General features: G+C 35.1%; 1 protein-coding gene across 3 annotated transcripts in view; it reads left to right on the forward strand.

Annotated features, from left to right (window-relative positions):
- ENOX1 (ecto-NOX disulfide-thiol exchanger 1) overlaps nucleotides 1–20,640 on the forward strand; it is a 310,832-nt gene that overhangs the window by 39,824 nt on the left and 250,368 nt on the right. For 2 of the 3 annotated variants that reach the window (XM_074191720.1, XM_074191717.1), the window contains exons 2-3: nucleotides 15,001–15,144; nucleotides 16,685–16,822. In XM_074191720.1, the coding sequence (XP_074047821.1) occupies nucleotides 15,001–15,144; nucleotides 16,685–16,822 (282 nt within the window). The remainder of the gene's footprint in view (nucleotides 1–15,000; nucleotides 15,145–16,684; nucleotides 16,823–20,640) is intronic. The other variant, XM_074191718.1, reaches the window with a different exon arrangement.

Here is a 20,640-nt window from a genome sequence, read left to right on the forward strand (position 1 = left end):
ATATTCCTGCTTTTACCATAAATTTTTCATATTATCTGAATATTCCATGGTTCTTCTGTCACCTTACCTGGAACTCAAAATTACACGACATTTTCTTTCTAAAAATACATTACTACTTTGTTTCCCCTTTTTAAAAGAGTCAGATATTTTAGAATAGTTTCAGGACAAAGCTTCTATAACTCTGATAGAAGACCTGCTTCTATAATGACAAATATTTGTATATATTAACGATATAATGTTCTTTTTGCTTTACAGACTAAAGTGAGGTATTTTCTTAGGGACTAGAATGAAGAGTAGAACTCTGAATGAATCTTGGATTGTTTGTGCTATAAATACGCACCATTTGTGAATGGCAGTGAATAGTTTCTGAAAAACCTAAAAGGATTCCTGAGTGTTGAAACAGAAAACATGTTTATCCACTAGACCTGGTGTCATATTGGAGGGAAGCAATTGAAGCCCCATTTGGCCTGGACTCTTTATGAGGGATGGGTAACCTGCTTCTTTCTCTCACTAAAGTTATTCATCCATGAAAGTAAGCATGAGCCTAAGGCTCAGAGGACATCAGGCAGGGGGCCAAAGAAAAATAAGGCAGGAGGCATGAAAATAAATTGAATATGCCCTTCCTCTCCTTTCAATTTATTTTTTGTTTAGTTTTGACAAGAATCTTATGTTGGTGGTGCAACCATAAGGTGTGACCAATACTGGCACAGTTGAGTTCTAGGGTGTAGTTGCAAGGGTTAGGAGGAATTTGCATTGGAAAGTATGAGAAAGGCCATTGCAGATTGTACAGGTCAAATGTAATAGCTGGAGCCTGGATGAATTTTAAAAGCTATTTACAAAGCTGGTCTAATCCAGTTCAAAATTAAATATAAATCTCCTTGTTAAAATGATTATGATGTTAAAAGCTAAATTCTGTCCTAGAATGCATCTTAAAAAGAATAAATAATTTGACCTTGGGTAGAACTGTATTTCCATTATTTCTAGCCTTTTACAAATATGATTTGCTTGTGGTTATGATCTATGTAAGTTGTTCTGCCATCAATGAATATTGCAGTATATGCATAATTTAGTCCATGCCATCCTACTGATCTTTCCTAGGGGCATCCCTATGGCGCAGTGAATAGAACACCGGCCTTGGAGTCAGGAGTACCTGGGTTCAAATCCAACCTCAGACACTTGATAATTACCTAGCTGTGTGGCCTTGGGCAAGACACTTATCCCCATTGCCTTGAAAAAAAAATCTAAAAAAAAAAGTAAAAAAGATCTTTCCTAGAGATTTTCCCCACCCAAGAATTGGAGGTCATTTTTGAGCCTTTTAATATTTCATAAATACTATTGTTAAAAAAGAAAACTTCCACATTATCCTCTACTCATGATAGATGACTGGTCAACCATCTTTTCCAATCACACATGTTTTCAATAATGTCTTTTACTCCATTTCTTTTGTGCGGGTCATTGTTGATAATTTGTTGCACATATCTTATAGTGTCACTGGAAGAATATTTGTGATTTAAAAGATGGATTTTTGTGGCAGGCAGCAGATTGGTATCATTAAAATTACTGTGCAGGTTCTCAAAGGCAATTCAGTCTGCTTTCCTCTTCCTATTCCCTTGAGGACCTAGCTCATTTGTCCAGCGACAGCATCTGTCCAAGTATAAGCACCAGTGGACAAATTCATTAAGCTGCCATTCTAACTATGTTTTAAAATCTGGATTATAGGCATTCTTTATAATATGGGTTTTTCTATTAACCTATCTTTTTGGAATAATTTTCAGTCTCACCAGCAAGGCCCTACAGAGTTAAAAAAGGTTGAAACAATTAACAAAATGATAATCCCTAAAAGAGACTCATGACCTTTTTTGTATCATGGACCCCCTTTAATAGTTTGGTGAAGCATATTTACTTCTCAAAATACTGTTTTTAAATGCATAAAAACCTGGTTTTAAAAATGTGATTTTAAATGCAATTTTCAGAATACTAAAAGTTCACTGACCCCTGGTTAAGATACCCTGCTTAATGGGAACATCTTGACAACCTTACCATTAAAAGTAATGTTCCTTTTCTCCATACTTTACATAAAACATCCTCCAAAGTGCTATTAAACTCCTTTGACAGAGTGTCTGTCTTCCTGTTTTAAGTCTTGATTGTTGTTGCACTCAGACAATCCTTGAAAAAAAATTTCCTGTCTGGTCACAGGTATCAAGAAACATTGAATATTTTTGCCATATTCATAGGGAACAGCTGGTTGGAGGGGAACCTTTATGACTGCTTTTATCCAATTCTTTTAAAAAACTCAACAAACAGTAAATGTAGGCAGGTTTCATGTTCTTTGTGTCTCCTAATCAACTGGCATTTCTCCAAAGGTGCTATAAGCAAAATGAGAAGGATTAAGAGTCTTACTTAAAAAACAGGGCAAGTTTTGTAATGATCTGTAAACTGTGTGATGTGTGTGTCGTTGTCATAGGCACATTACTGCCATTTTTGTTACAACTGCAGGTTAGGCTTCTACCTAGAAAAAACAGAAAAGGGTCTTGAGAATTGCCTCCACACTCTCCAGGTTATTCAGGAGAACTAAGCATTTCTTAAAAAAAAAAAAAGGCTTTAATGGGGGAGTGCAAAAAGAAAATGGATCGAATGAAGCATCCCACAAATCCTGACCTCTCAGCATGTTAAAAAAGAAGAATATCTCTTAGAAGAGAAAAGGGAGGAAGAAAAAAGAACTTTTGAAAATTAGGAGCAAAGAAACAAATGAGTCTCTTCTTGAAAAGGGAAGTTCTGTATTCTAAAGAGGAATGTTGGATCTCTGAGTAATGACAGAGAGATTCACAGATTCACAGGAAGATACCATCAAGAAAGGGTCAGATGAGTAGTGGGAGTTGTTGGCTCCTTGCTGATGGAGATACTGAGGAAACTTTTTGTAATCCTGGTTTCACTTCAGAAATGTGCTGTCTTTCCAGCTCACATAGTCAAGACTGTGACAAAAATAACCTTCTAAGACCACCAGAACATAAAACTGTTGTTCTCTTCTGGAGAATTTCATAGTCACAAATAAAAATGCCACAAGGAGCCTAAGAAGCATCCCTAAAGATGATCAATCGTGGTCAAGAAACAGATTTACGCCCCCCCCCCCCAAGAACATGGGTGATATTTTCAACCCTGTTACCCCTAGAAGGGAAGGACTTTGGAAGGAAAAGGCAGATTTAAGAAATGAACAGCTATTTAAATAAAACACCACAATGTTTGAAAATGAAGTTTTGGATTTCTGTTCTCAGGCTTAAAATACAGGGAAAACAGGTTTCTAGCCTCATTGATTATATCTACACAAAAACGTAACTTGTGCCTGACATTCTGAAAATCCTTTTCAAAAGCATTAAGAATAAAAAAATTGGGGAAAACCTATGTGTCATAAAGAACAACCACAGAATAGATGGAAGTATAGCAATGAAGATGAACAGAAAGTCCCAGGAGAGCAAATCCAAGAAAGGAACCAGAAATAAAACCTATGTCTATACAAGTATAAGCAAACAAATTAACTTGGGAATTTAATGGGGAAAAAAAAAAGCAATTGTGTTTGACATAATACATTCATGACTTGGGATGAGACTTGTGGTGTGAGACCCATGATTGAATTAGGGAACTGGAATGTTGTGCATTATTCAAAAAAGTAATAGAATACATAAAATGACATACAGAGTGGCATTGATTATCAAGATATTATTCTAATGTGAAAAATTCCAGAATTATTCTGAAGATATTTTGGGTAAAAAAATTAAAGGAAGCAAAAAATGAAAATGATGTTATAATCAGAATATACTAGAGGTTATTTGGACAGAAAAAAGAATATAGTGAATTTGAAAAATAAATCACTAATATAATACACCTTGATTGGATAGGATTTATACTAGGTAGACAGGGATGATTCAGTATTAGAAAAACACTCAAAATAATTGAACAGATCAGTAGCAAAACCAACAGAAATCATATAATTATCTCAGTAGATGCTGAAAAAGCCTTTGATTAAATACAGCATCCATTCCTATTAAAAGCACTAGAAAGTTTATAATACATGGAGTTTTGCTTAAAATAATAAATAGTATCTATTTAAAAATACCAACAAATATTATATGGAATAGGGATAAACTTGGAACATTTCTAATAAAAATCAGGAATGAAACAAGGTTGCCCATATCAAATTTTAAAAAAAATTACCAAGGCAATGGGGTTAAGTGACTTGTCCAAGGTCACACAGCTAGGCAATTCTTAAGTGTCTGAGGCTGGATTTGAACTCAGGTCTACTGACTCTAGGGCCAGTGCTCTTTCCATTGCACCACCTAGCTGCCTCCAGAATGCTCATTATCACCGTTACTATTAGTATTAGAAATGTTAGTTTTAACAATAAGAGAAGAAAAAGAAATTGTGGGAATCCTGGAATTGGTGATGAGGAAGCAAAGCTTTCACTTTTTTTGCAGATGATATGATGGTATACTTAGAGAACCAAAGAAAATCATATAAAAACTCCTTGAAAGAATTAATAAATTTAGCAAAGTAGCAGGATATAAAGTAAATCCACATAAATCATCAGCATTTCTATATGTGAACAACAAAGCCTAAGAGCAAGAGATAGAAAGAGAAATTTCATGTAAAGTAACTATAGCCAACATTAAATACTTGAGAATCTATCTCCCAAGACAAACTCAGAAACAGTTATAAAACACTTCTTACCCAAATAAAGTCAGGTCTAAATAATTGGGAAAATGTCAATTGCTCATGGTTAGGTCAAGTTAAGAAACTAAAAATGACAAATTCTACCCAAATTACTTGTTCAATACCATACCAATAAAACTGCCAAATAACTTTTGCTGAGTTCGGAAAAAAGCAATAAAATTCATCTGGAACAACAAAAGGTCAAGAATAGCAAGGGTATTGATGGAAAAAAAATATATAAAGGAGGATAGTCTAGTTCTACCAGATCTAAAACTAAAAAGCAGCAGTCATCAAAACTACCTATACTAGTGAAGAAATAGAGTAATAGATCAGTAGATTAGGATAGGATAAAAAAAACCATTAGTAAATGACTACAGTAATCTACTTTTTATGAACCCAAAGACATGAGGTTCTGGCATAAGAACTCACTATTTGACAAAAGTTGTTGGGAAAACTGGAAAATAGTATAGCAAAAACTAAGCATAGATCCACATCTCATACCCTATACCAAAATAAGGTCAAAATGAGTACAAGATTTAGACTCTATTAGATCTATGGAAAGGGGACAATTTATGACCAGGCAAGAAATATAGTACATTTTGAATTGCAAAATGAACGATTTTTGACTATATTAAATTAAAAAGGTTTTGTACTAATAAAAATCAATGCTGCTGAAATTAGAAGAAAAGCAGAAGTCTGGGAAACAATCTTAAAAACTAAGAATTCTGATAGTCTCATTTCCAAAATAGAGAATTGCATCGAATTTCTAAGGTTATAAGTCATTCCCCAATTGATCATTGGTCAAGGGATATGAATAGATAGTTTTCAAATGGAGAAATCAGAGCTATATTTAATCATGAAAAAATACTCCAAATCATTAATTAGAGAAATGCAAATTAAAACTATTCGGAGGTATCACCTGACATCTATCAGATTGGCTAAGATGACAAAAAGGGGGAATGATCAATATTGGAGAGGTTATGGGAGGATTAGGTTTTTGATGCATGCTAGTGGAGTTGTGAACAGTTCTACCCATTCTAGAGAGCAATATGGAACTGTGCCCAAAAAGTAACAAAACTGTTCATACCCTTTGACCCAGCAATTTTAATTCTAGGTCTATATCCAGAAGAAATCGTAAAATGGGAAAAGTCGCATATGTTTCAAAATATTCATAGCAACTCTTTGTAGTGACAAAGAATTAGAAATTGAGGGGATGCCTCTCAATTGGGAAATGGCTAAACCAATTATGATACATGCATACTATGAAATATTATTGTTCTATAAGAAACCATAAATGTCAGATGCTAGAGAACCATGGAATAAGTTACAGGATCTGATGCTGAGCAACGGGAGCAGAACCAAGAGAATGCTGTACATATTAACAACATTGTGAGATGATCAATCTTGATTAAAGCAGCTCCTCGTAACAGTTCAGTGAGCTAGGACAACCATATTAGACTAGTTATAGACAATACTATTCCCCTCCAGAGGAGGAAAAACAAAACCAAACCAAAAAAACCCTTCAGAATCTGATGAAAAAGTTATAAAAATATCTCTTATGTATCTCTTTCCTTTAATTCTAATTCCTCATACCAAAAATGGCTAATTTGTAAACATGCTTATCATAAATATGACTGTGCAATATTAATGTGACTGTTCACTGCTGAGGGGAAGATGGTGGGAAGGGAGGGTGGAAGGAAATTTTGTAACTTAAAAATATACATATGCATTTGGATGAATATTGAAAAACTTTCATAACATATTTGTACATATAAAATATTTTTTAAAAAAGAATAAACCACAAGCCAGGTAGTGAGCTACAATTTTAATCTGTACATCTGCTAAAGGTTTTTATTCTTTGCTCCCTCTTCCCCTGCTTTTTTCCTTCTCTTATTCCTATTTTTCACCTCTTCCTTCTCTCTTTTCCTTTTCTTCCATCTTCATCTTCTTTTCTTCCTCCTCATCCTTTTTCTCCTTTTTACTTCTCTTTCACCATCTTCTCTTCCTCCTTCTTTTTCTGTCTCCTCTTCTTTGCCATCTTCTCTTCATTTTCCCCTCCTTTTTCTCATTCTCTCTCTCTCTCTTTCTAACTTATACATAGAATTTTTATTTGCCTTTTTGATCATTTCATTCTTCAAAAGGTTGGGGAACCAATGTGAATGTTTTCTTTTCCATATCCAGTGCTTATCACCAAAGAGTTTCTAGTTTCTGAAGTAGAAACAAAACCTAATACAGACTTGGGTTTTATTGAGAGACATAGTGTGCAGGGCTATGGTGATGATGGGATTCATGTTGACTGTTACTCTTATGACATCTAGATTATTGTGTTGAGTGTAGGTTCCATCTTTTAAACAGGACACTAATAAGATAATGTCCAGAAAAGGTGAAGGATCATAGTGGTTCTTCAATTCTTTCAATGACAATCTGATAGAAAAAACTGAAACTGTTTAGCTTAGATAACAGGATAAAGCAAGATAACTCTTTAGGATTTAAAATACTCTCATGAGCAGAAGGGTTAGACTTGTCTTGCTTAGACCCAGGCAGAATTGGTAAAAGGATAGATCCAGGTTTGATGTAAAGTCAAGTTTCCTAGCAGAGCAAAAATAGAATGAATTGCCTCACTGGGTGGCCAGTGCTCCCTTGTTGGAAGTCCTCTGTATTATTCCAATTTTTAATATATGTGCTGCCAAAGAGAGCACAAAAGTCCTCAAGCAAAGCGCTCACATTACATCCCCCACTAGATTGTAAGCTCCTTGAGAGCAAGGACAGTCTCAATTTTGTATTTGTAGCTGAGTATCTAGGAGCTTTCTGACTGATGGATTGATTTAGTCAAAAGGATTTTGGTTTTGATGGGTTTAACAGTACATGGCTCCCAAGGTCCCCTACAACTGTGAGATTTCCTGATTCTATGATTGTATTGACTAGGAAGATAATGATCCATTAAGATCATCATTTTCAAAAGACTTCTTATTCCCTTCTCCTATTTTCATTAAAAGTATTTTTGAAATGTATGTATATAGAATATTTTAATAAATATTTTGTAGAGTGAAATATTACTGATTTATTTTCAGCTTCCCTTTGTGTATAATAAAACCTATCTGTTGTATTCTCCTCTTTTGAAATCTTTTCCTTCTCTGGGATGTCTTGAAAATCAGTCCTCTGGCACCGTTTTATCAAGAACTGGCTTTCATACAATTTCCTCTCCATATATTTGTTCAGGTTCTGACTTTATCTTAAGTACCTAAAGTCACTCGGGCACTAAAATGGCACAGCTATGATTCAGACCCTAATTTTCTTTTTGATTATAAATGTAGTATTCACTCTGGAACACCACTAGACTGCTTGCTGCCCCCCCCCCCACACACACACACAGACACACCATCTCCAGACTCTTCTTTTACAATGCCTGTTTTCCAGGTCTGGAATGCTGTCCCTCATCCTAGCTTCTCTGGCTTCCCTTGGTGATGTTTATCCTTTCTCAAAGAGGACCATGACATCAGGGACCTGAACTAAGAATGCAAATGAATTGTATTTAAGTGAGGGGTTCTATACAAAGTCACCAGCCTCACTTTCTCCTCCAGAACCGTCTGTGTCCAGTACTTAGATATGGCCCAGAATGACTGGAGATGACCCAGGATGCAGTTGACCTTTTTAAGTTAAGGTCTTTAACAGTTCTCAATCTGACTGAGGTAATGTCCATTCAGTAATTAAGGTACTGTACTTATTTGCCTGTAACCTTCTCCCCATTAGAATCTCAGCTACTTGAGGGCAGAGATTGCCTTTTTTTGGATCATAAGAATTTTCCTAGGGCCTAGTTCATAGTGAGGAATGATTGTGATGGGCTGTACATATCACCATATATTTTCCCCCCCTGCTTCTGTTTCTGAGAACCAATGATGGCTTCCAATAGGTCAAGATGAAGCTATTGTGTCTTCTCACCTATATCCTTTCTACCAATTCATTATTGGTTTTGACCTTTGCTTCAACTAATAGTTATTTCTTATCCTATTAAAAATGCATTTATTTTTGTTTTTTTTTAGGTAATATTTGTCATATCTAGCCCCCAAATGTTTATTTTCCACACTTAATTTTTTAATAAATTCTTCATTGTCCCATGTGACTTCTGAGCAAAAGACAAGACTCTCATCTTTTCAATTTATTAATTCAAGTCTTTATCTTTAACATATTTTTAATTTTCTCCTTATGTCTGCCTTCACAAAGAAGTCACCATCCATCAAGGTCTGCATTGCCTTGCTTTTGGAGGAGCTTATCAACTACATATAATTTTTCTACACCTTTTTTCTCCACAATAGATGTTGATGCATAGCTGCAATTATCTTTGTTATAGGTTTGGTTTCGCTCTGTTTTGCTTATGATAATTTTGATTACAGGAGACAGTTTGACATAGGAAATAGACTTCTCCATTTAGAGGTAGGAATCTCTAGTTTGAATTCTTCTGGTATTTACTATGTGATTATGAGTAAATCATTTAACTGCTTGAGTGAGCCTCAGTTTCCTCATTTGTAAAATTTGAATAATATTGCCTCTATTACCTGTCTCTTGAGATTGTTGTGAGTTCCAAATGTCTACATATAAAGTGCTTGGAAACTTTGAATCCCTATATAAAAGAAATTATTGTAGAGTGAGAAAACTATTTGTCTTGGACACAATGTATGTAATTTTCTCTTTTATCCTCAGTCTGTATATTATTTATCTATTTATGGTTTTTCTTCATTACTTCTAGTTTTAATAAGCTACTAAATAAGTATAGAGACAGGTAGGTGGGTCATTGGATAGAGTATGGGCCTTGGAGACAGGAAGATCTAAGTTCAAATTTGACTGAGATACTTATTAGTTGTGTGACCCTGGATAAGTCACTTAACCTCTGTTGCCTTAATACATTGGAGAAGGAATTGGCAAACCACTCCAGTATCTTTGCCAAGAAAATCCCATTATCAGTATACTGTGGTCCATTGGGGTCATGAAGAGTCAGATGCAACTGAATAATTGAAGACATAGCATTATGTGAATGATTCATTTTTTCCAAAACTCTGTGTCAAGTCATTGGTGAGACAAAGCTATTACATTAAGAGTATACAACAAATAAAAGAAAAGTAGGCAATCCCAAAACAATTGATTCTTAACTCCTTCTGTCTTCTCTTATATCCACTATTTTGAATCCATGTGACAAAGAAGAATGCCCAAAATGGAGGGCTATCTGGTAACTATATTTGTCTCATGGATCATCAATTCATAACCCAGTGTCCAATTCGATCATTATGAACCTCTTGCCATTTAGATATTCTGGTCCTCAGGTGACAAAATAGATTGTTGCTGCAATCATATTCAAAATGTTCCTAGTTTGGTGAATCTGCCAGAGCTTATGATAGCCTCTGAAAACCCACAGTCATTTTCACCTTATAGTGAAATTTCAAAACTGAACTGCTATGGAGATTTGTGTTGGGCCTTATATCAACCACTAAGAAATAAGCATATAAATTTTGATAAGATACTATTCAAGATCAACAATTGGGGAATATCTGTATATTAATCTTTAAGGCAAAATTCCAACTTGAGAATTAACATTTATTCTATTTATAAGAGGTAACTAAACATGTTAGTGGGACAACTAGGTGGTACAACCCTATAGCTAGGACAACTGGAAATCAAATATAGCCTCAGATGCTTACTTTGCTGGGCCTTGGGCAAGTTAACACTATTTTGACTCAATTTTGTCATCTATAAAATGATCTGGAAAAGAAAATAGTAAGCTACTCCAGTACTTTTTCCAAGAAAGCCCCCAAAACGGAGTCATGAAAAGTAGATAATAATTTTTGTCCTTCATTTTTGAAGAAGACCACAACATCAAGGAAGTGATGCCATGAGAAGCACATGAATTGGATTTGAATGAAGTATGCTGTGCAAATATACCAACCTCACTTTCTCCTCCAGAGTCATCTTGGTCCAGTGGCCAGATCTGAATCAGGATGACTGGAGATGGCCCTGAATGTGAGGCAATCTAGGTGAAGTGACATGCCCAAGGTCACACAAGAGTCAAGTATCTGAGGTTGGATTCGAATTCCTGTCCTCCTGATTCCAAGACCAGTGTGCAGCTAACTGTCCTGCTATAAAGAATTGGGCATGACTAAAACAATTGAATATTAGCAAAATGTTAGTGATATGGCATAAGTGTGGTTGGGAAGGACTAAGGCTTGAGTTGGGTAGTAGAAAATTTTGTGGCTTATAGGCTTTACATAACAGTTAAAAATATTGTGCTTGTTCATTCACAATACCAAATAGAGGCAATTTCCACTGTCATGTAAATTATATATCTACAATAATGATGATATAGTAATACTAACTCATTTTTCCAATACTTTGAAGTTTATAAGTTTTCTTGTTGTTGCCCAGCAATATTGTGAAGTGGGTAATAAAAGTAGAATCATTTGTATTTTAATGAAGAAAAAAATTAAGAGAAGTGGGCTTTCCAAAATCATAGAGCTAAAGAGTAGCAGAGCTAAATCTCAAACCTAGGGCTTGTTATTCCAATTGGGGGTCAAGTCGGGAGAAGGCATTTCCATTGAAGGATACTGCATAATTTTCTTTTAATGATCAAGAATTCCTTTAAATTCTTTTGATGATTTAGCAGATAGGGAATGAAAGGCAGACTTTTAAAAATGACTTGGTAAAGAGACAATGAAAATTCAGTTAACATTTTATCAGAGACCAAGGCATCACCTTGCTAGGTAGGGTGCTAGTATGCATGCAGTTAGTTGTGGAAACATGTGGTCCTTACTATTTGAGAATTAATTACATAATTACCCACCACTACAGAGGGATCCCAGGGTGTCTTAATGGAAAAGCTACACTCCAAAATGAAATTGTAATAGTAATTAGCATCTACTATATTCAGAATCTTTTGTAAATCTTAATTTTTCTTCCCACATTTCAATAATATATCTAAATATTACTAGGAATATTAGTTTCATTTTTAGTTAAGATATAAGGAAACTGAGGCCTTCCATAAATCTTAGTTATTTATTATTAATAAATATTACTACTGAATAGTAATGAGAGGCAATTTATATAGTGCTGATTTGGAAGTCAAAATGATCTGAGTTCTAATTACTATTGTCAAAACTTGTAGTGTGACCCAGGGTCAATCATTTATCCTCTCTTACCCTCTGATTTCCCATCTGAAAAATCAGAATAATATTTCACAAAGTTGTTATGAGAATCAAATTTATATATTTTAGATGTATACATATATATTTGTGAAAATATATAGATATACACATAAGTATTCAGTGATACACATATATGTCTAAAGATATCTATACACATGCATGTGTGTATGTATATATACTTATATTTTGAAAGTGGTTTATAACTCATAAAATGCCATATAAATATTTGCTAGTATAAGTAATATAATGACAATGCATAACATTATTCATTCAGAAGGAAATGATACACTGAGGGGAGGGGGGACATTTTACTAACTGGCTAACTTTTTTCCCAAGACCAATGATTTCCCAACTTCGTAGACCTGTTGATCCGATTTTCTCATCTTGGTACAATAAACTGAACCTTGGTTTAGTGTTGGGAAGAACTGAGTTCTAATTCATCCAATGCTACTTGTTAGCTTTTACAGTCTTGGCACCATTCCTACTAAAGGGAAACCTTAGCTTCTCTGGGCTTTAATTTGTACATCTCTGAACTTCTATGACCCAGTGATTCCATCCTACTATACATACATATGGATGTGTGTTTGTGTGTGTGTGTGTGTGTGTGTGTGTGTGTGTAAAATATCCACCATGCACTCCCCTTTAAAATGAAAGAAAATTAATTTTGAATTTTTAAAAATTCCTTTTTTTAAAAAAATTCCTTGATATGACTGAAAATACCCCAATCTTTTATAAGATTTTTTTAAAGAGTATTGAAAAACATTGCTCACACCATGAAGACTGTATGGAAGATTGTTATATAGGTTTCCCAATTAATTCTACTGGGCAGGGGGGTCTTAAGGCAGACAGGAGAAGTGAATGGCCTGGGTTACAGAGATCATTAAGAATGTGGTCAGGATTTTTGATTGTCCAGTACTACATAGAAAGAGCTTCTATGATGAACAAGAAGAGCCAGATTGGCACAGATACACACCAATAAGTAGAAAATCAGGTAACTAGCTAGGTTTTGTGTGCTTCAAGTGGTTCAGTTCTCTAGGAGACTCTGGGTCCAATCCCTTTTGTCTACTTTAATCATGAAAATGTCAACCATTAGCATAGTACTTGGCTCAGTGGAAAACTAACACTGTTCTGAAAGCACTATCTGAAAATGGTAGGTGTAGTACAAGACTGTGATTGGCTTGGCCTTTAGTCCTAAATGCTACAAAGGCAATCAGGTAAGCTCTGATCTCCAAGGCTGCAAAGCCTTTTGAGGCTTCACAATTAAAGATTGGTTGGACAGAGAGAAAAGGTGATGTATGCACACTTGGGTGCAAATATAGCTGGCTTCCTGGACTGGGAAGCTGGCCAACTCAGTCCTATTTTGAGAAATAAGTAAGATAAATAGTCACCTTGAGATGATCAAATGAAAGGGCTCCACATCAGGGATATTTGGGAAGTTTAAATGAACAAATTTCAGACTGTTTGGCTCTGCATATTCTGTAAAGGTTCAAGCAGGAGTGAACTGAGGAGGCTTTGTTGTGGCAGAATACAGATTTCGGTGGAATTATGGATAGCTGAAGGCTAGAATTTTAGGTGAACCATTTCCTCTGCAATTAAATTTGCTTTATGTGGTGGGAGTCTCTTTGTCTGATGGCAGTCAATGCCTGTGTTAATTGATGCACAATATATAAGTGAGTCCTAAAGTCATATGGGTAACACAGTTTAATTGCTTGGTGTAAAATATGTATACTGAATGCAATCTGCTACCACAATGAACTGTTGTGTGGATAAGGATAGTTTATCTTCATGGCAGTCTGTTTGAAGAAACTATAAATGTCTCACATTTCCCACTAGTTAAGAGAGTACTGTGTGCAACTTAATCAAGACAGTAGGAATTGTTTGAGGATTTTTCTGTGTTCATACACAGTAGTTTAGAATTTCCATGCAAATAGACGAATCTTATGTTTCTATTTCTTGACAACTAATTCCTGCTACCCAAGTAGTGGATAGTCTTGTGACAAATTGATAAAACTGATAATAAACTGTTAAGCATCTTTCAGTAAAGAGTCATACTAACAAAGCCAACTAGTACTTTAGATAGATCATATTGGGCCTAATTCTCAGAAATACATTAATATTAATTAGTGGTTTACACAGTTTGGAGAAAAAAAATATCAGTGAGTGGGAGAAGATAGAAATTTTTACTCAGTTGTTGGTTTGAAGCCCCTTCATATACCACATTTTATTCCTTTAAGATAACATGATTTTTCTTCTAGTTTGAACCATTAAAATATATATCCAGTATATTTCAGGCTTAGTCAAATTATGTCTAGGTTACAAGAATATTTCAACACATAGTGAAAAACAAAGATATCTCCATAGCTCCCAGATAAACCAAGACCTTTCAGGATGGAACCTTATCATCTTTTATTCAGGATCTAGCATTATTTATTATTGTATTCCATTCATTTTCCAATTTCTACTTTAAAATCTATAAAAGTTGTTCTTTATGAAGGTTATTTCATTTGATCCTCAAAGAAACCCTGTGCAGTAGGCACTATAGAGATTATTAATCTTCATTTTACAAATGAGACTCAGAATGTATAAGCAATTTAGTCACTCAACTAGTAAGTTTCAGAGGTGCAGTATGGCCCCAGGTCTTCTGACAAGAAATCCTCTTTCTATTCTGTACTTCATGATGCTTTAGATTGGCTTCTTTCCTTTTTTATATTTTTCTAACTGTTTTTATCTTTAAATGCATTTTACAGGTAAGCGTGCTCTAAACTTACAGGGTGACTTAGTTCTTAACATAAAAGCTAAATTCTTGAGTCAGCCCACTCCATTGATGTGTGTGTACATAGAGAAGAATGCAGAGGAGCTGGATCTAAGAATCCATTTGTGAAGACTTGTGAACCTAGCATCTTCACAAATGATATTCTTCATCCATCTAGCACAGGACATAGAGGGGATAGTTCTTTGGTTTGGGGTACTTAAATGGACTCCTACTAATGTATCTTGCTTGGAAAGTGGGTTTCTTTTCTTTTGACTGTTTATTTTGAAAAGACAGTGTTATTCCCTTAAAGGAGATTGGATTTAGTATCTTATCAGTCTTTTCTTCCCTTTTTTATAGAGCCTGATGATCTCCTTGTGGACCCTTCAGATACTAACCAAAGGGCTCCTGCACCTCCAGGTGTATATAATGCAATAGTAGATGAGCGTGGAGTTGAAAGTGTCAAAAAGAGGCCCAAGGAAATCACCCAAATGATGGCTGCAGGTAAATACAGATGACTTCCAGGAACACCTTAGCAACACCATCGTGGGACTTCAATTGAGGATGTTTGTCTGCCTTTGAAAATAAGCAATGGCTTGCTTGCTTTCTGGCACCTAAAGGAAATTAAGTGGTGGACCTCATAAAGACTAGACTTTAGATTAAACCAAATTGAATAAATATAGCTTATTTTCTTTCTATTCTCCTCCCCTTTTACATTTGGGGATGATAGGGGTTTGGGGGAAAGAGAATGTGTTCATGAAAGTCTTTGTTTGAAAAGAAATTGATGTCATGGATGCTGTAGATAAGTGGTCTCTAAAGTAGAAGCTGGAATCTTGCAGAACCTAAGGTAGAGTCTCAACGGTGGTGTGACAGGACCCCAAAGTGCATGGGAACCAACATTTGTCAGGATGAAAGATGAGTTGGATTCCCCCCATAATGACCAATCATCAGACATGTCTCTAACACAACCCCACCTATCACAGAATCCAGTACTCCCCTATTTCACTTTTACCCATTGTTGTATGATCACCTAAACTGTCCCCTTTGAAGACTGCTGTGGGTCCCTCAGGGAAGTTATAATCTAACCCAAACTGGGCATTCATAACAGTAGCTGTTTCAGTATCTGTGGAAGAATTCTACTTCTCTCCTCAACCCTGATAAGGGTGCAAGATGAGTTTGGGGAACACTGCACTCTCTCTTGCTCTCTCTCTCGCTCTCTCTCTCTCGGTAGATATAGATACTTGAATTCCCTTAAAGTTGTGAAATGGGGAGTTTGAAGAAGAGGGAGACTTGATGTAAAAAAATGTCAAAAAAGGACATTGGGACCCATTCAAATGAAATATTCTGAACAGAATTTTAACGTTGATAACTATTTGTATAGCTCTTAGTCACTGAGAACCACCAGTTCCAAAAATACATGTCTGCAAACCAGTATCTTTACTTTTAGTTTGATAATGGAGTTGACTTTGAAAAAAGAGAGAAAATATCCCTGGCTTTTCTTATCATACTAACTCATATGTTTTATCATTGCTGGTCCTCCTAGTATTCTGAAGTTATGAAGTATATGTAGTACTGGCATAGGGGTCCCCATTTTACAAATGAGAACTGAGGCACATAAAGAAGCAGTGATTTTCCCAAGATGGCAGATATTGGAAAGAAAACTGGGGTTTTCTGACTTGCAAATCTGCTATTTATTTTTGTTCCTACACGGCTGCTTCCCTGTAACTTAACTAATGCTGTTTCACGAGGAGAAGGAACTGCTTTTCTCTTCTTTTCCAGGGGTGCCTCAGTAATAGCTCGTTGTGTATAATACAAACTACATGTCATTAAGTTCCTTCTCAAAATGCATTCAGAAACTCTTTATGTTTATGTCTGGGGAAAGTGTTGCTGTAGATTACAGTGCTTTAGTTTTTTGGTGGTATGGGGATGTGGTAAATGAAGCCTCACATCTCTGGAAACATAATTTCCTTTAAAACAAACATTCTTGCCTGTTGACACCAACTTATAATTTGTTTGTTGTTGTTATTGTTTCTTTCCCCCGCAGCAGCTGATGGTTTGGGAAGTATAGCAATAGATACGACACAGCTAAACATGTCCGTCACCGATCCAACAGCCTGGGCAACTGCCATGAATAACTTGGGAATGGTACCAGTGGGCCTGGCAGGGCAGCAGCTTGTGTCAGGTAAGCCTTCTTCCCTAAGGCCTGGGAAGTAGTGGGTCTGCAAAAGCCTGAATATAGCCTTTATTTTCTCTTGTGTCTTCAATGATATTTTAGGAGGTGATGATAGGGACTGCCAAGAGCAGTAAATATGGTTGGGGAAATAAAAAAGAAACTACCTCCTGATTATTGTTCTTTTGCACAGTATTCCCACAACATTGAGACTGTCTTTTAGTTTATGGCTATGTTGTATTTGTCTCAGCCTAACCAGTGATTGTTTCTCATTAATACATTGGACTTCCCCAATCAATGTGGTTTCTTAGATAGAAGCTTTCATTTACCATCTCCCCACCTTGTCATCTCTACACATATCTCTGGTGATTTATTCTTTAAATTTAATTTCAGTAAAGAATATTGGAAGAAAGATGTTATAGACGATTTTCAGTTTGGGAGGATTCATCATTGTGTCATTGGATGCTAAGCTGACCTATGAAAAGGCATGGGTTTCAGTCCTACCAAATACTAGCTGTATGAATCTGGGTAAATTATTTTGGGTTCTAGACCAAAAGGTCTGGAGAAGGTGTACATTTATATTGATAAAGGATTATTCTGGTGAAGGATTTCCAGAATCTCTCTTAGTTTATGTTGGCCTGGTTTAAAAAAATGATTTAATTCATCCAGTATTTAACTGAGTAATTGTTATGTCCAATATTGTCCACTGTTCCATGTGGATGGACTTCAGGGGGCAATTATAAAACATAGTTCATACTCTCAAGGATTTTCTGTATCATGTGGACAAAACTAAGGTTTAGAAAATTGTTGTTTGTCAATTTAAATATCTCTGAAAGTCACATGGGTGCTCCATTTCTCCAGTGGCATAGATTGGTAACTATTTATGCTTTCTCATCCTAGACCATGTCACCCAGAATTGTTCAAGTTGCCAAAGGTCTTTGTCTACATTTTTATCCAGGATATGTATTGCATACAGTTCTCTGTGAGGAATTATCAAATTATCAACCAAGAGACCTTCTTACTGGGGATGCAGTTTGGTGATCTTAAAAAATAAATATAAATATAAATGTCTGTGTGTGTGTGTGTGTGTGTGTGTGTAACTGAAGAAACATTTGTCTTCCTTTTTTCTTCCTTCTTTCTTCCTTCCTTCTTCCCTTTCTCTCTTTCTCTTTCTTTTTCTTCCTTTCTTTTTTCTCTCTTCTTTTTCTTCTTCTTTGAAAAAAGACTGCTCTATAATTATAAAACGGGTATTTCCCTTTTTATATTTATTCTCTGAAATAATATTCAGAGAAGAGAAATATATAAGAAAAGAGAGGAGAGGAAGGCATTAAGAAAGAGAAAAAAGAATGGAATAAAAGGATCAGAAGTTGAAAATTAATTTATTTATCTTAGAAACCCATAATCCATACAAAGGATAGTCCTTTACAGTAATAGCAAAAATAGAATACTATTTATTTAATCTGAAATAATAATCTAAGGATATGTGTATGTGTATGTGTGCTTGTGCACATAGCTTTCTTTTCTCCTCAATCTAGTATCTACTGATGAAATTGTTCATGGCTGGGTGCCTGCTGACCAAGTGATATCTAGCTAGGCCTTTTAATTTCACCAGATATTTCCTACATTGAATTTATAAATGGAGATTTTCTTTTTTGCCCTCCAAATTTTTCCAGCCAACTAATTGAAATATTAATAGGTTGAAATTGCTTTAATCTTTCCAACCCCCTCCTACTCCCTCTCTGTTGTCTGAATACTTTGTGTCTTCTGGAGTAAACCATATCCTCAACAATTCATTATTTTTTCCTATGGTTCTGAGACTTCTGACGTTTTAACCATGACCAATTTATGATTTTCCCAACAACTTACCATGAAAAGAATTACAGCCCTGCTCGTTATAGAAGATTTACCGTGTCTGCACTGAATTACATTCTCTATCTCCTGTATTAGCCGAACTGCTTAAACTGTCTCTGAACCTTTTGGAGTCTGACTTGGCTCTTTCATTATTTTCTAAACCCTCTATTTTAGGTATGTGTAGCCTAGCTTTCCCTGATTTCATCTAATCACATTTGTTTAATTTTTTATAATGACTATCTCAGAATTCAGTTATTTTCACATTCCCCCTTTTTAAGCATTACTATATAATCTTCCCTTTTTACATAACCAGAGTTCACCTAAGCCTGTTAATTGGTTCCTCAAAAACAAAATGTTAGATTGAGTAACAAGACAAGTGACATTTATTTCCATAGGAGAAATGTTACAGTGTAGTAATATTAAAGTTAGGTTTCACCACAGATCTTTTGACACATTAGGGATTTTATTGTGCAGTGACTTTAACTGAGGCAAGGTCAAATAAGTTTTGCAATAGATTCATAATTCTTGAGGTAGGTCACTGCTTTTTATTCACAATCTCTCATGATATAGTCAGTTGTCCAGTTCATGAATCAGGAACTAGTTGATAATGGCAGATAGAACAAGGGTTTTTAAATTTTTGTGTCATATTCCTGTGGTTGTCCGGTGAAACCTATGAATTCCCTTTCAGAATAATGCTTTTTAAATTCATAAAATGAAATATATAAAATTAACAAGGGAAATCAATTTTATATATGTACATATATATATATACATATGTTCACATATACACATATATGTGATATTTAGGAACTCCAAGTTAAAAACTTTTTATATAGAAGGGTGCCTAGAATCTGCTACTTTTAAGAAACTTACTTTGAAAGATTATCCTTGCTGAAACTCACATATCTTTATTAGTCCAGGGAAAATACCTTCTAGACCATTCCAGTTTTCTTCTGTAACTTGAGACTCTAATAGGGTTCCACGTGGATACACAGCCAGTCATATCTGGTTCTATTTAAGTGTCTTCAAGAGTGGATCTAGGAACTTTGGAGTGTTTTTCAAATGCCTACCTCAAAATCACAAAAATAATTATTAAGCTTCTGAGCAATGATTCTCAATTCATGGTACTTGATAAAGGTGATGACTTTTAAGAGAAACTTTTTCATCTTGAATAGCTACTGCCCATGGATAACAGCAGCAGTGGAAATATTTGGTGTAAACATGTACCGTGAAGATATTATTTATTGGATCTTTAAAAAAAAGCAAAAAACAAACAAAAAACACACAAACACACACAAAACATCCTGTTTATTTTTCCTTACTGTAGGATGGAGAATTAGAATCTGGTTCTGTATTGTACTGTGAATCCTTCCTGCCTCCCCATATACACACACACATCTTAATTTCTATCTTCTGTTCAGCAGTTGTTTAATTGTTAAGCATTATTTCATATCCTGGTGTATATGTCATATGTTGTGAACTGTAGGAAAAATACTCCTTTCTGTCTCTTTTGAAATTATCTTGCATATATACATAAATGCATATATAGTACATTTGTATATGCATGCCTATAGATATAACCTATGTTTATGCACATACATATGGACATGAATACTGTAGATCTATAAACGAACACATATGTGAAACAAAAATAGTGAATGATTCCATTTTCTGGTCTTTACTCCATCAGAACATCATATATGCAGTTTGGTACCAGTGACTAATCAATTCTAAGCGCAGCTAACCTTTTAAATACCAGTCTGATGTTATCTATACACAATTTAATCTCTTATCTATTGGTGCTGTAAAATTGAATTTTTGATCTGGGCAAATGTCAAAGTCTTTCATTTGTAAAGAAAGACTCTTGTTAATAATTGTATAATGTCTTCTCTGCTTCTGTATTCTTTCTTTCCACTTGGTATTCATTGGCATTTTCTGTTCTTGTAATAGCTCGTTCTTGCATTATGGATTCTCCATAT

The sequence above is a fragment of the Macrotis lagotis genome, chromosome 6 (assembly GCF_037893015.1).
Source record: "Macrotis lagotis isolate mMagLag1 chromosome 6, bilby.v1.9.chrom.fasta, whole genome shotgun sequence".
Classification (NCBI taxonomy): Eukaryota; Metazoa; Chordata; class Mammalia; order Peramelemorphia; family Peramelidae; genus Macrotis; species Macrotis lagotis.